The sequence below is a fragment of the Meles meles genome, chromosome 8 (genome assembly GCF_922984935.1).
Source record: "Meles meles chromosome 8, mMelMel3.1 paternal haplotype, whole genome shotgun sequence".
Classification (NCBI taxonomy): domain Eukaryota; kingdom Metazoa; phylum Chordata; class Mammalia; order Carnivora; family Mustelidae; genus Meles; species Meles meles.
Genome location: NC_060073.1, coordinates 95,703,110 through 95,722,017, shown reverse-complemented (window position 1 = coordinate 95,722,017; position 18,908 = coordinate 95,703,110). Strand labels below are relative to the sequence as shown.

The following is an 18,908-nucleotide window of genomic DNA, read 5'->3' as shown; positions in this document are numbered from 1 at the left end:
GTCAGCCTCTACCTTAGTTTCCTTGGAGTGGAAGATTCCAGCTGAATACCAGGAACTATAAAGCAAGCAACCTTTAATACCTAACTTCAATTGCATGATACCACTGTGTCTAACAGCTCTAAAATTTGAGGGTGCTGTTCCCATCAATTCAGACAGAGCGAAGGCAGCCGTTAATTTGAGTGATCTACAGACCTTTATCTAAAAAGCACTGAAAGGAAGAACAGATGACCACCATGCTATTCAAAGGTTCTAGAACGCTACCATTCCAGTCCCGCTGGTATTCCAAATAGAGTAATGGAGACACAGTGAGATGGTTGAGGGGTGACAACAAACCCCACCAACAGAGCCAGCACATAAAATCAAGGGCATTGGCCTGGGCATCGAACCTGATGCTTCTGATTAATGAGGCCATATGTCTGACTCAATGTCCACGTCCTAAAGCAACACCAGCAGCTCCAGTTCTAAATGAAATCCATTTGGAATGCAGGGAGTTAAGGACTTGGGGGGAAATACACCTAACTGTGATCTCTTCACCTCTCTGGGTTATTTTTGTTTCCTCTCTCACTCCTTTCAGAAAGGGCCTCTCCTCATGGCCTCAAACCTTCTGACAACCCCACCACTGCCCCACAGTGTCGCCCACGCCGGCCCAGAGCAGACAGCACCGGATGCCTCTCCCAGTGGCAAACCCTCGTGGCTAAAAAGTCGCCAGGCAGACCCGATCTCCAGATCAATGGGTGTGAGAGGCCAACGGGTGGAGAGCAGAGAAAAAGTGATCAATGCAAAAGGAGGAGGGAGCAGAAGCCACTCTCCATCTGCCCAGGTCTGGTGGGAAGGGGAGACTGAGATGCAGAGCCCTCAGCCCTCATCCGCCGCTAATAAATGGCTCTGCCTCATCAGGAAGCCATTAGGAAATTGCAGCCACCGCAGCCCTCAGCTCTCGGACGGAACGGTCTGCATGCAGATGGTGAAAGCACTCATTATCTCTGCCCAGACGTCCACTGGCTCACTGCACAGTGGAGCCGAAGCAAGGGAGCCACCAAAATAGAGCTGGGGCTTGCCTAGCGAGGGAGCAGTGAGCGAAAAGGTCCTTACAGCTGGGGCACAGGCCGACAGTCCACCCCCCAGCAAAGTGCACAGAGCATCAGGGGAGAGTACTGGGAGCTCTTGTCAAGACACACAGATCCACCTCCTCACGTCCTCTGTTGGATGGTCTTGCCGGCATTCCCTTATTCGAAAAGAGCTACTGTCTGCTAACGGCTATAGGCTTTCTGTTGGGGGTGATGAAAATGTACTAGAATGATGTATTAGTGATGGCTGTACCACTCCGCGAATGCACTAAAACCCACCAAACTGTACACTTTAAAACGATGAATTGTATGTTGCGGAAATTAAATCTCGATCTAAAAGATATATTATATATATTTATGATATATATAATATTCTTATGAATAATATGTTACACATATGTGTGTGTGTGTGTGTGTATATATACATATAAAAAAAATTTTTTTTTTTTTTAAGATCTAGTGAGCCACCTTCTACCAGCCAAGCAATACCCTGGTGATTGGGAGACAGACCCTTCACCTGGATTTTCCTTTTTCATGGGGGAAACAAACCTCACACGGGCAGACAAGCAATAGCCACACAGCCACATCTCATGATCAGCGACAGAACGACGACTGAGACCAAAGGTTTCGCGATGGAGACGAAGTGAGACAGGAGCTGGGTTCCAGAAGCCTTGGGGAAGGGGGTCGGAAAAGGCCTGCCGATGTCCCGTGTCAGGGGTGCGAGACAACAGGGGGGTCAAAGTGTGATGTACCCCTCCAACAGATGGCATTAGAGGGAAAGGGAAGCCGGGGGGCTTTGGACTCTGCCATGTGGAAGCCTCCTGAGAGAGCAGATAGGCTTTGCTCACTGGAGACTACCGGAGAAGCCGAGCAAAGTCCACTTCCAGACTTGCAGTGTCTACAACTTCCGGTGTCCACAGCTTCCGGGGCGGGGCCACTTAGGTGAGGTCTGGGAGGGAGGGACACAGACAGGAGGAAGCAGAACACCTCGCGTTCCCCTAACCCAAAGATATCCTCAGAAGACACTGCCCAAGCACTCAGACTTGGGTCTACCAGGCTTTCATGAGAAAACAAATCTCCATCAGACTAGGTTCTTTCTGGACGTTTCTCTCCCCACCCCTGGAGGGAGACAAAGGAAGGGCAGACAGAACAGACCTTCAGGCAAACCAACACCCCCCCCCACCCCCCCATCCCGGCCAGGTTCATTGGACATGAACCCGAGGAAGGTGCAGTCACAGCACTGTGACCAAAAGAGATCTTTTGGAAAATTCTTTTCCAAGAGGGATCATGAGTTCTGTCCCCTGGAATGCCCTAAAGCAGTTCTGATTGGTTCCGTGGCCCTGACTCAGAATGAGCACAGCTCCACCCTCAGATGAGTAAATAAACGGACCCAAGGAATGGAGGGAGGGAGAGGAGAAAAGAGGACAGGCAGGCGAGAGCAGGACAGGACCAGAGAAAGGCAAGTGCTGACTCTGGTGCAGGGAGCAGACAGATGAGATTTCGAGTCTGTTCCAGAGACGAGTGGTGTGGCAGAATTCACGGAAGAATTCTCTGAGCCTTACACCCCACTCCAGTTGGGATACAGCCCTGCCTTGGCAGCCTGCTCATTGCTGCTTTATAATATACTGAATTAGTCACTGGATTAGCAAGCACATTTACACACACTGGCACACAGCTGTTTAAAGACACAGGATCCCCTTTTCTAGGGGCCAGATTCTGGCTATAAATCAACCATTCCAATAGGCCACAGGCAGGCTCCAGAGGTGCACGGTTCCTACGGACGTCTTCAGCTGCAAAGCACTTTAGGGAGACTTGGCTAGAACTAGGAAGATCTGAGAGTCATCTGCGGGGGACAGGAGGGGCAGCCTGTGGAGAGGAAAGAAAGTGGGATTTTTCAGTCCTGAGGCTGATTATCTGCAGGAGGTTGTCAAATGGATTCACTGGCCTGGACCTTTCCAGGAAGGAGCGAGCTCTCCTCCTAGCTTGCTCTTTTCACAAGTAGCAGAGGTTCCGTCCCAGACCTCAGATGCCTAAGGTTGCTCGCAAGCAAAGAAAGGATTCCAGGGCAAAGAGGAGAGTCCTTACGCAGCTAAAATCATTCTATGCCCTCCCTGATAATTTCAATTCCAAGAAACGTCCTTGTTGACGAGGCAGGGGCAGTGTCTGTGAATAATGCCTTCGGGTTGGAAACGTGACCAAAGCCCTAGCTCAAGTTTGGTTAAGTATGCGTGAGAGGAAGAAGATACTGTTAACTGGCCACAGGGACTGCTCTGGCCCGCTGGTTAGGGGGGTGTCGAGTGGAAAATTTTCTGTAACCAGGTTAACAGTAACCACAGTTTTAACAACTACTGTAGTCATAAGAGCGCTGTCAGCGATGAACACTGTGGCCTACAAGATAATGATAAAATACTATTTACTGAGACCCTGTGGCAGTGGAAAAGTATTGTCTCGAATTATCTCAAACCCGGACAACAGCCCCGATCGTTCTTTATTCGGATCTCCGTTGTAAGGATCAGAAAAAACAAGGCTTAGAAAAGTTAAATGCTTTGCCTAAGGACAAATCAGCAAGCAGAGAGCCTGAATTCAAACTCAGGACTGGTTCACGTCAACCCTGCCCTTCCCAGGACACCGTGGTGCCTGCAGTGAGAGACACCCTCGTCACCCACATAAGGAATAGCAGACTGTGATTTGGGGACAAAGATCACTTTCCACAGAGCAACCTAATGTAAATCCCCTTCTGGACTTAAGATGTCTCATCCACCAAATGGCGAAAAGAGAATATAGAGAGATCTGAAGATGATGGGAAGAAACTTGGGGCACACACAAATCCACCTGACAAACAGAAAAAAAAAAAATTATTGAAAAGGGTACACTGCAGTGAGGTGTTTTGAGAAGATTTGCGAAGAGATCTGTGACTGGTTTGCGTAGGATGAAACTTTCTTGCACCACCAGCTTTTAGAAATTCAAATATTAATTCCTTGGAATTGGTGCGCCCATAAAAATGCTGAAAATATTCTCTTCTTAGAAAGCAAGGCAGCAGAGGGCCACCAGAGACTGGACCCATCTTTGCTCCTCACTCGCTGTCTGCAGATGTCTGCAAGCAGAGCAACCTGACCAAAACCTATGAACCTAGAGGCAAGTCACCAGGGCCCAATCTCATTTAAAAAGAATTTTCTTTTGTTGTTCACCCAGCACCCCAGATCCTTTGGAGACACTAAAGCTAGGATGGCATTTCACTTTTCCCCCATCAGCCCATCCATCGCAGAAGACTACAGGTGAGGGCGTGGAAAGCCACAAAGCCCCCCTAAAAGAAACCTTCAGAAATCCAGAAATAAAGCAGTAGATACTTGATTTTTTAAAAAAACAAAAAAACAACTTCAGCTGAATCAGAGGTTAACTGCAGGTCCGCTGTGTAGACATTGATTCATTCCATGTGTGTTTATTTATCTACAAACATTCCTGTTGCATCAAGTGGCCTCAAGGCCTAGACTTGTGCCTCTGAACGTCCCCTCCCTGGAGAATTCTCAAGCAAGGGTGGGGCTCTTATTTCATTCCTCGATTTCCCAATCTGGGAAATGGGGGCCAAAGCCCCAGCTCTGTACATAAGTTTGGTGAGTTGAGTTAGCGACTTTTCATTTGTGCATTTTGAATTTGAAAATGCATAGTGATAATTCTAGGAACTCTTTTTTTTTTTTTTTTTGGCTTTCTCTGTATTATACATCCCAATGATAGATATTTATAGATCTACTGAATGTTTTCTTCCTTACCCTGATAATCATGAGGATCCTGAAAGAGCATAATGCACAAAAGAATGTTCCAACGATCAAAGCCTCTGATGAGAATGGTAGCAAATTCTCTCTCTAAACAGATTCTAAGTTGGTAGGACTTTGTAATTAGAAAGATCTAAGCTCAAATGTATGACCTGAGAACTCTAGAACCTTAGGAAAATTAATTAAACCTCTCTGAGACTCAATTTCTTACTTTCAAAATGGGGATTAATACACCAAGCTCACCAGGTTGTTTAAGGAAGGTGATTACTGGTGCAAAGCAATTTATTTCCCTCACTCCTGCAAACTGAAACCCAGATACATACAAAGACCAAAAACAAGAACCCAGCAGTTTTGAAGAACGTTTGGTTTCCATTAGGAGGCAAGGAAGGTGTAAGATTGAACTCTTGATCTGACGTGAAATAAAGGACGCATTTCCTGTACACACACACATGACTCACCCTTAGTTTATGTATTCAGTATTGTAACTCTCTATCAGATCTCTCCCTAATTTAATAATGTTTCTTGCATCACCAATGACTCTAGAGTACTTTCTAAACCTGAGCTCATGAACTCTCCCACTCTCTCCTAAGGAGAGGCAGCTCACTCAGGAGGAGCGAGCACCCTACTTCTAGAAGAGTAGGGAGATGATACAGAGATGTGGAGATACTCAGGCATCCCAGAGTAAAAAGAGACTCAGCTCTCTGCATTTCCACACCAGGCAGTAGGAGGTAAAAGGATGACCACCTACAGAAGAGGACCTGCCCAGTTTCAAGCACAGAAAACATTCAAACTGGGCAAAGGTAAGACCAAAGACTCCTTAGACTTGACCCAAACTCCCCACAAGTGGAGAGCTCAAAGCCAAAGTTCAGGCTGAGGAGACACACTTCCACCCATACTGAGATCTGCCTTACAAGAGTAGACTTTCCCCGGCAAGCATTAAGTTTAGGGTTGAGAGTCAAAAGTGCCAAACTTAAAATGATTATTTCCATTTTTGCTGCCATCGGGGGTTCCCATTCCCATCTCCTCTTGCCCTACAATCCAGAGCCCTTCCAAGGGCTGGCTACGTAGGATTCCCTTCACCCCTAGGAAAACAGCAACATGCCAAGGGGACACTTCTCAGGGTAACAACCTCTCACTCTGCCTTAGAACGCTCTAGTTTCCGGAATGACCAACACAAGTAAGGAGGGGACTTATTTTTATTGCTAAGGAACAACACGTTGGATGAGTTTGCTAAACTCAGAGTGTATACACCTGGTGCCATAGCAAATGCCCCTGCCCCAGGGGGGGAAAAAAACCTACTCATCTAAGATGTCATTCCTTCTTATACAACTCTTTGGCACAATTCTTGCTTATAAAATGCAGTATGAGGTTCTCGGTTTTGGCGGGTTTTCTTCCCCTCCCCCCTCCAGCTACCTGAAGCTCCAGCTACCTGAAGAAAATGGACTTCATTTGCTAAAATGGGTAAACAGAGGCACAGAATATATCTCAACACAGGAAAATGGGTTGGACAGGGATTCTTTTCGAAATGCTTTATGTTTAAAAAATAACATATTCTCAAAGTCCAAGGTCAACCCATCCCAGAGGGAAACTGCATATTTATCTAGAAGCTAGTGGAGTAACTCACTTTTTTTTTTTTTTAACTTGAGAAGAAACTAACTTGCCCTCCTACTTAAAAGTTGGCTAGTGGGTTGGCATCATGGAAAGCTATGCAGATTTCTCAGATCCTGTGTCGGAGTCATCTGGGCAACCTACTCAGAGCTCAATAATTAGCCAACTGTGTGGGACCCACTAACTACATATAAAATATGTGGGGGAAATCTATTTGTGGCAAAAGAGAAGAAAGTGTCTTGTTATCATTTCTGATCTCAAGTTCATGTTTATTACTATATTATGATTACTAATAATTACTATTATTATGATTACTATTTCATTAACATTGAATGCACTATGTACTCACCAAATCAAATAGTGAAAATGTATATGGCTAAACAGAAATGTCAGGAAGTTTGGGGAACACAGCTTCCCGTTTTAACTCTACCAGTGAACTTGACCATGTAAACTTGGGGGCCGTGGGGGGACTCAGAATCACTGCTCTGCAGTTGCACCATTTATAAAATGTTACTATCTAAAAAAATTACCTTGAGGTTCAAGTGTGGTGAAGTCACGTGTCTAACTGTAAAAGTGCTACCAAATTATAACCCAGTATTAAGGGAACTGGTCGATAATAGATACAAACAGACCTGAGTGTTTCCCCCAAATTCAACAAGCATCCCAATATTTCTGCACATGTTGGAGGCAGCAGACCTGGAACTTCAGAGTGAGTGGGTCTGAGTCTAAAGCCCTCTGCTCACCAGCTGTGTGAGCTTGGGCAAGTTGTTGAACCTCTCAGTTTCTTCATCTGTGAAATGGAAATAATACTTAGCCATTAGGGATGAGGGTAAAATAACGAGGTCCTCAGCATATGAATGCCCTCATGGATTAATAAGTTAGCACCTACTAACTAATAGGGAAAAAAAAAAGGGTCAAGATGAGGGGAGAGAAGCGCCCACATAAGTACCAGTAGATAAGGTGAACCTTCATACGAATGGCAGTTTTTCTTGTTTTTCCCCAAACTGGCATGCCGCCCTTAGATGCCTGCTGCTGACAGAAAAGGGGAAAAGTGTGACAAGCCCTTCTCAAAGTGTAGAAATAACATCAAGAAAACGATTTTCAGATAACAGCTGTGTGCAGGCGACACTCTTTCACGGCTGCCAAGAGCGGCCTTTGAGAAGCAAGGCGGCCTGAGCTCACCACGCCCCGACACACTTGTAGCTTCAGGGACACGGCTGGGGCAGCTACAGCAGGTGGTGTCTTGTTGGCCCCTGACTCCGCAGGACAGCCAGCGCCTGCAGAAGGGTCAGCTGCTGGCTGCGTGAAGAGCCAGAAGCCAGCAGCCAGGCCCTTCCCTCTATACAAATGGGAGGCAGGGGCCTTGACTCACTGAGTCTGTCAGGAAGAGGCACTGAGACGACTTTCAGCAGAATGCATTCCTGCTGCAGGAGGGGACTGTTTACCTACCGAGCAGCGCGCAGAGAAGTGGCAGCTTAGACAGAATCGGCTCACTGCTCAGACCACATGCTCAGCCCTGAGGATGCAGCTGGGGCCGGCTGCTTCACCTTCCAGACCCCTAACCTACATCTCCTTCCTCCAGATGAGACCCCACACTGGAACCGCCTTCCGCTGCAACTGTAGCAAGGGCTGACGGGACAAGGAAAGCTGTTTCATGGAGGGGAACCAAGAGGAAGGCACGACACCTGGTCCAGGGTCACCCCCGAGACAATGTGCCCCAAGTTTCTCCAACATCAAGCAAGGCCAGGAATAGTCCCAACACCTCCCTCCAGGAGACGTATTAACTTCACAAATGTATCCCCAGTAGATCGGCAAAAGTTGAGGATTAGGAGAAAAACAGCCTCGTTTTGCCCAACTCTTGAGTGACATATATATTCTCTCCGAGCCTGAATTATTTCAAATGTTGTCTAAAATCATAAAATGTCAGGGTAAAGAGAAACCTTATGGGTCATCTTCTCTGGTTCATGTATTTGACTGAGGAAGAACATGAGGTTCAGAAAAAATGAAATGACTTGCCCAACGTCACGCAAACAAACAGGTGCAAAGCCATGGCTAGAATCCAGGGCTGCTGATCCTCCAAGCAATGATGGGGCCCTCCAGAATATACACTGTACTCACAATATTTATTCCTACTACACTGCTAAGTCTTCCCCTTCCCATGAATCCTCACTGTATTCATTTAATTAGTATTTCAGTGATAGAAGACAACCTTCGCATAATGTACAGAATTCACTTAAGTTTTAGGCAAGTAGTATCAGATAGGAAAAACATACAAATACTAGAAGTATAAAGGTCATCACATGGAAACTCTTCCACCAAAAATTTCCTGGTGATGGATTTTCTGAAGGCTATTTTAAAATCATACTCAACAACACACTCTGATTTTAAACGTGAACGCTAAATAATGATTACCCTAGCACAAAACTGTTATCACACAAAATAACATTCGATGAAAGCTGTTTTAGTTCCTACTAAGTAGTAAGAGTTCCTAAATGCTTCAAAAACTACGGATCTACAAACACTCCCCGGGTTTAGGAACGCCCTTGCCTGACCTAGATTTTTTATTTTCCATTCGTACCTTGAAAATACGTACCTGATTGATTCTGTCATCTACTCTGAGGTTTAACGCCTATTCTGATAAACTGATACAGAGGTTTTAACAACTAACAGTATGAGTGGGAGGTAAAGTAATGCTACCCCCCCCAAAAAAAAATATATATATATATATCTATATCTATCTATCTATCTCAGATACCTATTCAGTAACACTTCTCTGTCCTTAAAACCTTCCTACTTTCAAAGGCAAAATTAATTTATCCTGAGGTTCAAAATGTTCTCACATGTGTCCTGCCTTCATGTCTCCTTCTCTCTTCCCTTTCTACAATCAAGGTAGTTTTCTTCATATTTATGTAAGCTTTTCTTTTACTCTAAACTTTCGGCATTCTTCCCACACTGTTCTTTCTATCTAAAATAATCCTTTCCCTGTTCTTACGCCTCCTTCAAATGTTTCTGAAATAGCCATGTTCTCCCTAAAGCTGACCTGTGAAATTATTCTAGCCTAGAAGTGTTGGAAGAAAGAGCCCAGCAGGCACAGAAAATATAAATAATCATTGATCCACAGGCAGGTCCATAAATTCACACAATGGTCCTCCTGCACTTTCAGCCATGGAAGCATCTGGAGCCCAGGGAAGATCTCATCTGATTTACCCCAACCAGCCATGCATCCGCGAGGGATTTAAAGGTTTAAAGGCTCCTGAAAAGATTCCACAGATGAAGAATGGAGAGCCAAGGTCACCCACCTAACCACCTGAGATTGGTCCCTATGACGAATTTCCCAAAAGTCTATGAAATAATCACTTCAATGCTTTTATTCATTTTTCATTATTTCTTTTTGTTCCCTTATGAGTTCTTTCATACTTTCTTACTCTTTTTTTTTTTTTCTCTCTATTCCTTTTTAGCCAAAAGGGATGTTGCAATTGAATCCACCATTCCCTTCCTCCCCTCCTAAAGCACTAAGGGTTTGTTTTTTACTTTTGTTTTTGTGTTTACACATTTTAGTGGTACAAAAAAAAAAAAAAAAAAAAAAAAACAAAAAAAAAACCTCTTTTTTTTTCTTGCCCTTTTTGATCCCATCAGTAAAATGTCTCATCTTGGGCAAGCATTAAAACAAAACAAAGCAAAAATGTTAATTGTCTTCACTTGTGTAATGATGACATCTCCCCCCTACTCAAAAGTTCATTTTCACACACACACACACACACTGCACACACCCCCCACACACAACATGCATAAAGTTTACAGTTCCTCTGAAGAACCGTGCAAAGCAGAAATCAACAGCTTAGCATAGCTCCCCAAAGCTACCAAGAGGTTTCAAATGCTCAAAGTGAACTTGTTTGAGGTTGATTTGTAGTTATTTCTCGGGCTCTGAGAAGTATTACATTATGCGTCAAAAACACATTTAAAAATATTACTCACGGTTGGGGGAAACCACACTGAACTTGAATTATTTCAAACTCTTAATATGGCCCTTATATCTTACTTTGGGAGGTCTAAACCCCAAGGCTAGCAATTGAGAACAGATATTACAGAGAGTATTATCATCTAAACTCAGTGTCTAAGTGGTGTGACCCTCATTTGCTGGGAGAGTCCCAGCTCATGTCCATCATTCTCGTGTAATTATTCACAGTGCCCATGACATTCTCAAAAGTGTCCCAGTTTAGATGATAAATTATAGGAATTTACTACCTAGACATCAACAACTTCTGAAATCCAATAGCCTAAAACTGGTCAATACTACCTTGAGTGTTAAAGCACCATCTGGGTCAGTATTTTACAATTCTCAGGGACAGAACTAAATGCTACAGAGAAGGACAACTGAAAAAAGTTGATGGGACAGTAAGAAGCGACATTTGGAGTGTCCAGTGAGAGGCTTGGACCCAAGCAGCAGAAACTGGAAAGCACCTGGCAAATATGATAAAGTTGGCCAAGTAATCAATAAATATTTATGGCTTGAACAGCAATATTTTGAGTGTGTCTGTAAGCATGGCTCCCTGCCAATGAAATTGGATCCTACCGCAACCTACACCACAGACCATTTTCTTTCTGTATCTGCATGGAGACTCTAAACTTCACAATCAAAAGGAAAAAGGAACACAGATAGGCACAGGACTTTGGAAAAGTAGCCAAGCACAAACAGCTTCTTTATGCAATTTGAAAAACATCTACTGACATTTTGAAAAAAAAAAAAAAAAAAGAGATCTTTAACCCAACCGAAAAAAACTAAGCTATAGACACATGACAAATCGAAATGATAGATTTGGGAATTGTCTTGACCTTCTCGATGCTGAGTTAAGGACTGTATAGTAGCTGTAAGCCAAGAGTGGGCCTAAGAGGCTGTGAAAGGAGAGCAAATCTCATCAGACATTCTGAGCAGGGAAGTAGGGCCAACATTTCATTCTGGCGTAGTCAGGTAAAAAAAATATGGAGTCTGTGTTGTCAATATACAAATCCACCTCAATGATGACTGTGTGGGTCCCAGGATATTAATTACTTGGAGAAAATGCTCCCCATAAGGCAGTGATAGAGGAACCCAGACCTTATCTGGGACAAGTAGTCGGGGCATCTGTTTCTTGATTGGCCAGGGGTCATGGAGGATGGTGGGTCCACAGGTAGAATCCCAAAGCTCGCCCTCCCTTCTTGTACATACAGCCCCTTGACCCATTAAACGGATTTGAAAATACTACATTGTAGTTGGAAAAAAAATAGAACACTGGGTGTGTAGAGAGCAAATGTAGGGGCCTATGGCTTCCTTCGGAAGCAAGAAAATTAAACCACAGCCGTATTAAGAAAACAAACTAATTGCTGATCTATGTCTCTCGTCCGCCAGATTGTGAGTGAGATTATATGCAGAGCTGTGTCCGTGAGCAAGAGGCAAAACAGGCAGCATCAGGAGGCTCCAGGAAGGATGTGACCTTGGAAGTGAACATAATCGCCTCCCCACCTGCGAGAGAGAGAAGTACATCTGGAAGACACTGGAAAAACAAGAACCCAGGTTCTCTGCTTGGTGATCTGAGGCAAGCATAGCTCCAACCTTCAAGCGCCTTCCTAAGGCACCACATCTGGACTGGCGGGCCTGGAAACTGCCCACTGAACAGCCTCTCCCTAAGCCCAGAGGGAGCCCTGCACCTTCTCAACCCCCAGAGAACCCACCATCACTGCTTCCTCATATGCCCCCTTTGTATGTATACATACATATATATGTAATTGTTTACATATATAATTGTAATTGTAGATACACAAATATATATTACATATCACATATATTACATATATATGTGTGTAATTGTTTTAAACATATGTCCCTTTAAATTTCCAGCTTTTTTCATTTTAGATATAAAATGCCTGCAACAGCTCATCAATTTGTAAGTTTCTAACAGTGTGGCCTCGGGCGGATTTTGCATCTCTTTGAATATCATTGTCCTCATCTGAAAATGCAGATAAAATAATAGCTTTCCCCACCTGAGTTAGTGTGAAGGGTGAAAAAGTGTTATTTGATGTGAGAGTGCCAGGTACATAATGTAGGCTCCATAATTTGTCATTTGAGAATGGCAAGAATCTGCCATCAATGCCAGGCCCATGGGATATCACTATAGCCACGGGTTATTCATTCCACAAACCAGAGAGACGTCTGGAATTATGCTGCTGCTATAGCCATTGTAGAGTTATCTGTACTCTTTGAAAGAGAGAGCCACGCTTTCCTGAAAAATCCTGACCGACACTAACCAGCTCTCTGTCTTGCCGAGATTTTGCTGGAGCCCAGAGTAAGCTGGGTTCTGGGAGGCTGACCACGGGCTGGTCTGTCTCCTGGTTGGGGGTGGGGTGGGGGGATTATGATCCTCCTACAGGGTGGTCTGGTCACTTTAAGAAAGAAAAAAAAGTTACATAGACAAAAAAACAGCAATACAAACCAACCAAAAATGCCAGGAATGCAAGCTCTGCCAACCAAATAAATAAATAAAATGTGAGATACTTTATAATAACTGGACACGATGCCTTTCTCAACTCTGCATAACTGAAGCACTGTTTTTTCATCAGCGCTTCAAATGTCCCCCCGGTCCCTAGTCTTGGTGGCCCTCTTGCTTAGAGGTGGCCCTGATCACCTCCGTCACCTGAAGTAACTGACCAATCCTTGGGCATTTCTTTAGATCTGAGTTGGGACCTGGAGATACTCACACACTCGGAAAGTTACCTGGCTCGCTGCGTTAACCCTGGGAGGCAGAGCATGGAACCTCACTGGCATGAGATCTCAGCTAAGGAGATGAAAGTCTTCTCTTTAACTTGCATCTTCTTTCCCTCTCAAAAAAGGGCGGGGAGAGGTGCACAATACAGCAGCAGCCCCTATGAAACATTTCAAGAGCCCCCAAAAATCCTACACTGGTCAGTCTCATTTATGTCGACTTGTTTTCTAGTTAACTGTTAAAACTCTGTTATGGGTCAATACTGCTTTCAGATGGTATGCATACCAATAAACATAATTCTCCTATCAACCCTAAGAGAAGGAACAGTTATTACACTCATTTTGTGGATGCAGGAGCTAGAGCACAGAGAGATGAAGTAATTTGTCCAAAGTCACACAGCTCGTAAGTGGCAGAGCTGGTATTCAAACCCAGACAGGCTGGCTCCAGAGTCTGGGCTCTGAACCACAGGGCTCGTTAGTCACTAATGGAGTGTGGTCCGTAGGGGTCTGGAAGCACAGTGAACGAGCGAGCTTAACAGCCTGGGGAGCTCTGCCCTTCTCTCTTGTCTACACTGATGAAGACACAAAGACTGACCTAAGGGACAGCGGAAGGAAGAAATCTTCCTGTCTCTAAAAGCAGTATGTGTCCGCGATGGCTGCCCATCCCCTGCCATAGCGAACATCCAGGATAGCGAACATCCAGAATTAGAACTCCTGCTTGTCTCTGGACGTTAAGCTCACCTCACCTAGAAGGTGGAATGGGGAAGGAGGAGGGAAAATGAAGCAGCTTGGGAATGTATTTGCTTTGGCACCCAGCCTCTGCCCTTCTTGGTAAGCTCCACACCAGGAGGAAACTCGTGGACTCTCCACTCTCCATGGCTCTGTTTGTTTTAGCCCATTTAAGACCCAAAGAGCCCCTGCAATCACATACTGCAATCAAAATGGTATACCCACTTTACGTTTACAAGGGATATCCAGTTCCCAGATTATTTCAAAATATATGTTCATTTGTACCAAATTAAAGCTGTTGAAAATCCTGGGAGGTCTCGATCTAGAAGAAATGTGAATAAAGGTTCTGGATCAGGTCTTAGCCACAAAGACAGGCGAATAATCCAGGACTCCTGTTTCAACACCCACTTCCCTACTGCCTCCCTACTGGCTCCCATGTATTGGTTGGGGGCGTGGGGTGTAGGGAAATCCTGGTTTAATGATTTAAGCCTGATAAGATCCCAAACTAGTTGTCTCCACACATAAGAAACTAAACGACCCAAAGAATCATTCTGAAAAATATTTAAGTCACAGCTGTGAACACAAAGCCACACTGTGAAAAGTTAAACTTTAAACACATGTCCTATATGGTCTGATGGGCAAAGCAAATCCCCACTTAGCCAGTGTCTTCTCCACCCACCAACAAAGGCAGGCAGCCCCGGCCAATGTTTCTTCTAGCCGTGCACCTGCAAGCTTAAGCCTCAACTGAAGTTTCTTTGCTGATCTTTTCAAAGGTAACTTGCAGTGTTACTCAAGGCAACATACACTGAGAAGTTAAAAAAAGGGACTAATTTTACTCTAGCCACTGGCTTACAAGATTTTCTTAAGTAAATGACTTACCTTCTCTGGGCCTCTATTTTCCTCTCTGAGATATGAGTACAATATTCATATATATCCTACTAAAAAATCCAGGAAAAAAACCCCAAAACTGCTATATGTATTTGCCAGTGTCTCTATTTTCCCCAAAACAGGACCAGAGATCAAATCTCATTATGATGAGAGGCAGAAAAATTGCCCAATTTCTCTTACCCACTGAAATTTTGTTATACCAAAGGCTGCTTACAAAACCTGATCAGTGTCTTGTCAACCTTTTTTGAAAAAGAGAGGCATTGTAAAGACACTTAGTACAATAGATGTTGACTGTAGCATTAGTGCTTACTGTCCCCATTTTACAGATGAGAATGCTAAGCAAAGTTACTTGCCCTGAGGCTTATTTTTTATCAATAACCAAAATAACAACACCATATGCTCAAAATCTCTAATATATAATATTAAATTACCCCCCCCCCAAAATGACTTCAGCTGTTTACTGTGACCTAAAACATGTGTTGCCAGGGGCACTTTATTCCCAGCACATGAAATTCATTGTAGGTACAGGGACTGACCTATCTTACACGATACTTCCCAGACAGCCAACTCTGTCCTTCTCCATAAACACACATACAAACAAGCCATTCTTAAGGAAAGAACCTATTAGTTGAGTTTATATCTATGCTGGCAACTATCATTTCTTTGATACATGGCTTGGATCAACTGTGACTAACAGAATTCATTCTGGCTTTCTTGAACCCCAAACACAACCAGCACAGCGACATCATTTCTGAACTGTAGCTCTAAGTGCCTGAAATGTCTCCGTGGTTCTGGTTGATCTCAGCATTGCTCTGACCATGTCATCATCCTTGTGACAACAAACAAGCTTAGCCTTCTTTGTGCACTTCCCAGCAGAACTCCAAATACTGGGATTGAATGTTAGGGGGTCTAACAGGAGAGGACAGGGCCAGGTCTTCATTAACATTTCGGGAAGCTCTCCAAAGGACAGACCATCAGCCTGGCTTGTGTTGGAAGTTTAAGCAGATGAAGAAAGGGTTAAAATAAGCAACTGATGATGGCAGAGGCAAGGAAGTGTTAACCAAAGGCAAGACCGGCTAAACTTCTCAATAATCAGATACAACAGAACAGCAGGTCACTGCAATTAATTATTTTCCAGAAAGCATCCCCTTCTCTGTATATCTTATTATATATACCTTTACCTCTAGAACCACTAATCTCGAAAGGATAGTTGGCAGTTCCTTATTCTAAAAGAAAACATCTATTCTTCTCAAACCGCCTTTATTCCAGGACTTCTGGACCCTGTGAAACTGCCAATGAAAACCGATCCAATTTTAGGATCATAAATTGTGTCTAAGACAAAATCAAATTTCTTGCCTATCTCCTTCTTCTAAATCCTTCAGAGTTGGATAACACCACCCACCAAAGACCCAAAGTCACGTTTGGGGTCAGGATGTTTTCCCTCTTGTAACAGATCTTTGGTACCAGAGGACAAACATATGGCAGATGAGAAAGCTTTGGATAAAGTAAGTAACCTGCGTGAATAGAATTGGGATGTTTCCAGAAGTTAAGATGATCATTTCAGTTCTCCTACCACCTCCTTGCCCTCAACCCAGAAAAGAGGAGCTAGATAGCAAAGGGACATGTGACAGAGGAGCTCAGGAAGGCAAGACGTTTGAAAATGTGCTTGTAGGCCGGCCAGTGAGACACTGTTTCAGCTCTTACTGCCCAGGGCCCTCCATCCAGCTCCAGATCTAGGGGATGCAGGGACAGCGGGTGATGTCTTCTGCGCAGTGTCCATCCCCCCTAACGCTAAGGAATAAGGCCAGAGCATGCTCTCTCATTCGGAAAGATTAAAAAAAAAAAAAAAAAAAAGGCAGGAATAAGGGTGCTGGACATTCTATAAGCTTTTTCACTACCCACAAGAACACAGCTGTGAAAATAAATACCACCCTCCAAACAAGGATCTCAGGCCACCAACAGTCCTCCTTCTCTTCTCTACCTTGCTCCAGCTGCCATCAGCATCGCCTCGCTCAGGCAGAAACGCACTGCCTGGGAGGGAACAGCGGAAAGGGGGAGAAGCGGAGGGGACCCCAGCCTCTGGCCGAAGGCCGGCGTGGGGGCCTCGACAGTCACCACTCACCCGGGGAGGGGAAAAGCTCCAGATCGACTTTTTCCGTCTTGATGATGGTGAGAGTCGGTTTGAGATCGACGGCCGCCTTCATGGTGCCAGGAGTGGGGGGCAGACAGGCTTATAGCAAGTTTGCTGTTATTCTTGTTGTCTTTTTTATGGGGAATTAGTAACAGGGGAAGGGGGACGGGGGAAATCCGACTTTCTTCCCTAAGATCTCAAATTCCCGCTGACTTTTCCCTGGAGCCCAGAAGGTGCGCGCCCGGCACTCTGTCCCGGGAAGTTGGCACTTTGCGGAGAAGTGCGCGCGCCCCGGGTCCCAGCCTCGCCTGCGCCTCGCCTGCGCCTCGCCCCGCTCCTCCTCGTCCTCGCCCCGCTCCTCCTCTCCGCCGGCAGGCAGCTTCAGCTCGCTCTCGCTCTCCGGAGCCGCGCTCTCCCTCCCTCTCTCCCGCCTCTTTAGGGCGTTTCTCGCGGCGCCGAGCTTCGGCCGCTGGGTCTGCGCTCCCGCCCCCCCCCCACCATCCCCCAGGATCTCCGCAAGGGGGGGGAAGCGGGGGGCGGGGCTGGCGGGGCGGGGGCGGTCCGGGGGCGGGGCAGGATAGCCGCGGCCAATGGACGGCGGCGGCCCGAAAACGAAAGGAAGATGGGGCGGAGCTCCGCGGCCGCCCGCGCCCGCGCCCGCGCCCACTCTCTGCCCTGGCCCAGGCGCCGGGCCGCGGATGGCTGAGCGGGGAGCGGGTGGACGCTGAGTCCGCTCCCCAGCCGGGAAGGGCCCAGAGCGCTCGAGCAGGCTGGGTGCAGAAGCTGCCGCAGCCCTTTCGGGAAAGTCCATCTGATTCGCCACGCATTCTTGAGGACTTGGTCACCGGCTCCTGCCCCTCTTCCCAGTAGCAGCATAGTTTTCCGAGTGCGTGTACATCATTCATTCACAAAGACTGACACACAGGACGTGAGGCATGCGGAGGAAGGGGCGTGCGTGCGAGCGGCCGCAGGGGGTTCTCGAGCTGGTGTCCTCTAAGGGCTTTGGGAGTCCTGGACTCTCGCCGGTTAGTCAGTCAGGAATCAGTGCAGTGTTTCTGGAGGAGCCTTCGATTTTTCAGCCTCCCCCCCCCCCACCCCCGCGTGTCATGGTTAAGAAATTAGTTAAGAAAAGACGGAGGCAGCGTTCGTGAGCAGAATTCTCGCTGCCCTTGAGAAGGCTCAAGCCCAAGGCAGCCTCCTGGAGACCCCAAAACAAAGGCCCAAATGCTTATGTATTATTGGGAGAGCAGAGAACAGGGCCCCCAAACTGGAATGCAGTCATGGGCTTCCATAAGCGGTCAGTTTACCTACAGCAGGGGTTGGGTGGAAGGGGAAGCTATTATTCTATCCCTCTAATTATGTCACCGTTGGCCTTTCCTTTCACAGACTCTCCTCCACTAGATAAAACTGACAACCCTGCTACAACCACCACCACCAGCAAAAAAAGCGGTGCAGAGGCTCTGTGGTTTTGAATTTCTGGAGTACATCATTCGCAGCTGTGACAGAATCAGTGCACAGCCCCTGTCCCATTTGGGAATTCCAGACACTTTGGACACTATAACACGATCCCCAATAATTCATGGCTTTACACTAATAACGTTGGTTATCATAAGTGGAGCTAGTTCTAATTAACAGATCAACCAGTAAATCTAGAGGAACATACACAGACATATGTGTGCATAACAAGCGCCAGACATTGAGATCTACCTTTGATTAACTAGAAGATTAAACAACAATCTTTCTGAACAACCTCAAAGGAAGCTATTTTTAATACTGTTTCCTGATTTCTAAGCCTCTGTTGAACTACCACCACTTGCCTGCAACTGACTTAGATCAGTTTTAACACACCTGCTTACCTTCACCTAATCCCAGTTTTGTCTCCTTGAAGTATTGGTTAGCTTACCTGTTTCCCACAGCAGATGAGAAAAGGAGCTAGGAACAGAAAATAAATCTCTGGTTCCGGGTTCAAATTTCAGATC

At 45.6% G+C, this 18,908-nt stretch overlaps 1 protein-coding gene across 2 annotated transcripts in view; it reads right to left on the bottom strand.

Moving 5' to 3' along the window:
• Positions 1-18,908, bottom strand: part of ETS1 (ETS proto-oncogene 1, transcription factor) — a 128,002-nt gene that overhangs the window by 49,154 nt on the left and 59,940 nt on the right. Inside the window, exon 1 of one of the 2 annotated variants that reach the window (XM_046016111.1) lies at positions 16,921-17,406. The exons of the other annotated variant lie outside the window; for it this stretch is intronic. Coding sequence (XP_045872067.1) covers positions 16,921-17,002 — 82 coding nt within the window. The 5' untranslated portion in view covers positions 17,003-17,406. Of the gene's footprint in view, positions 1-16,920; positions 17,407-18,908 lie in introns of those variants that run through there. 2 annotated transcript variants of the gene reach the window in all.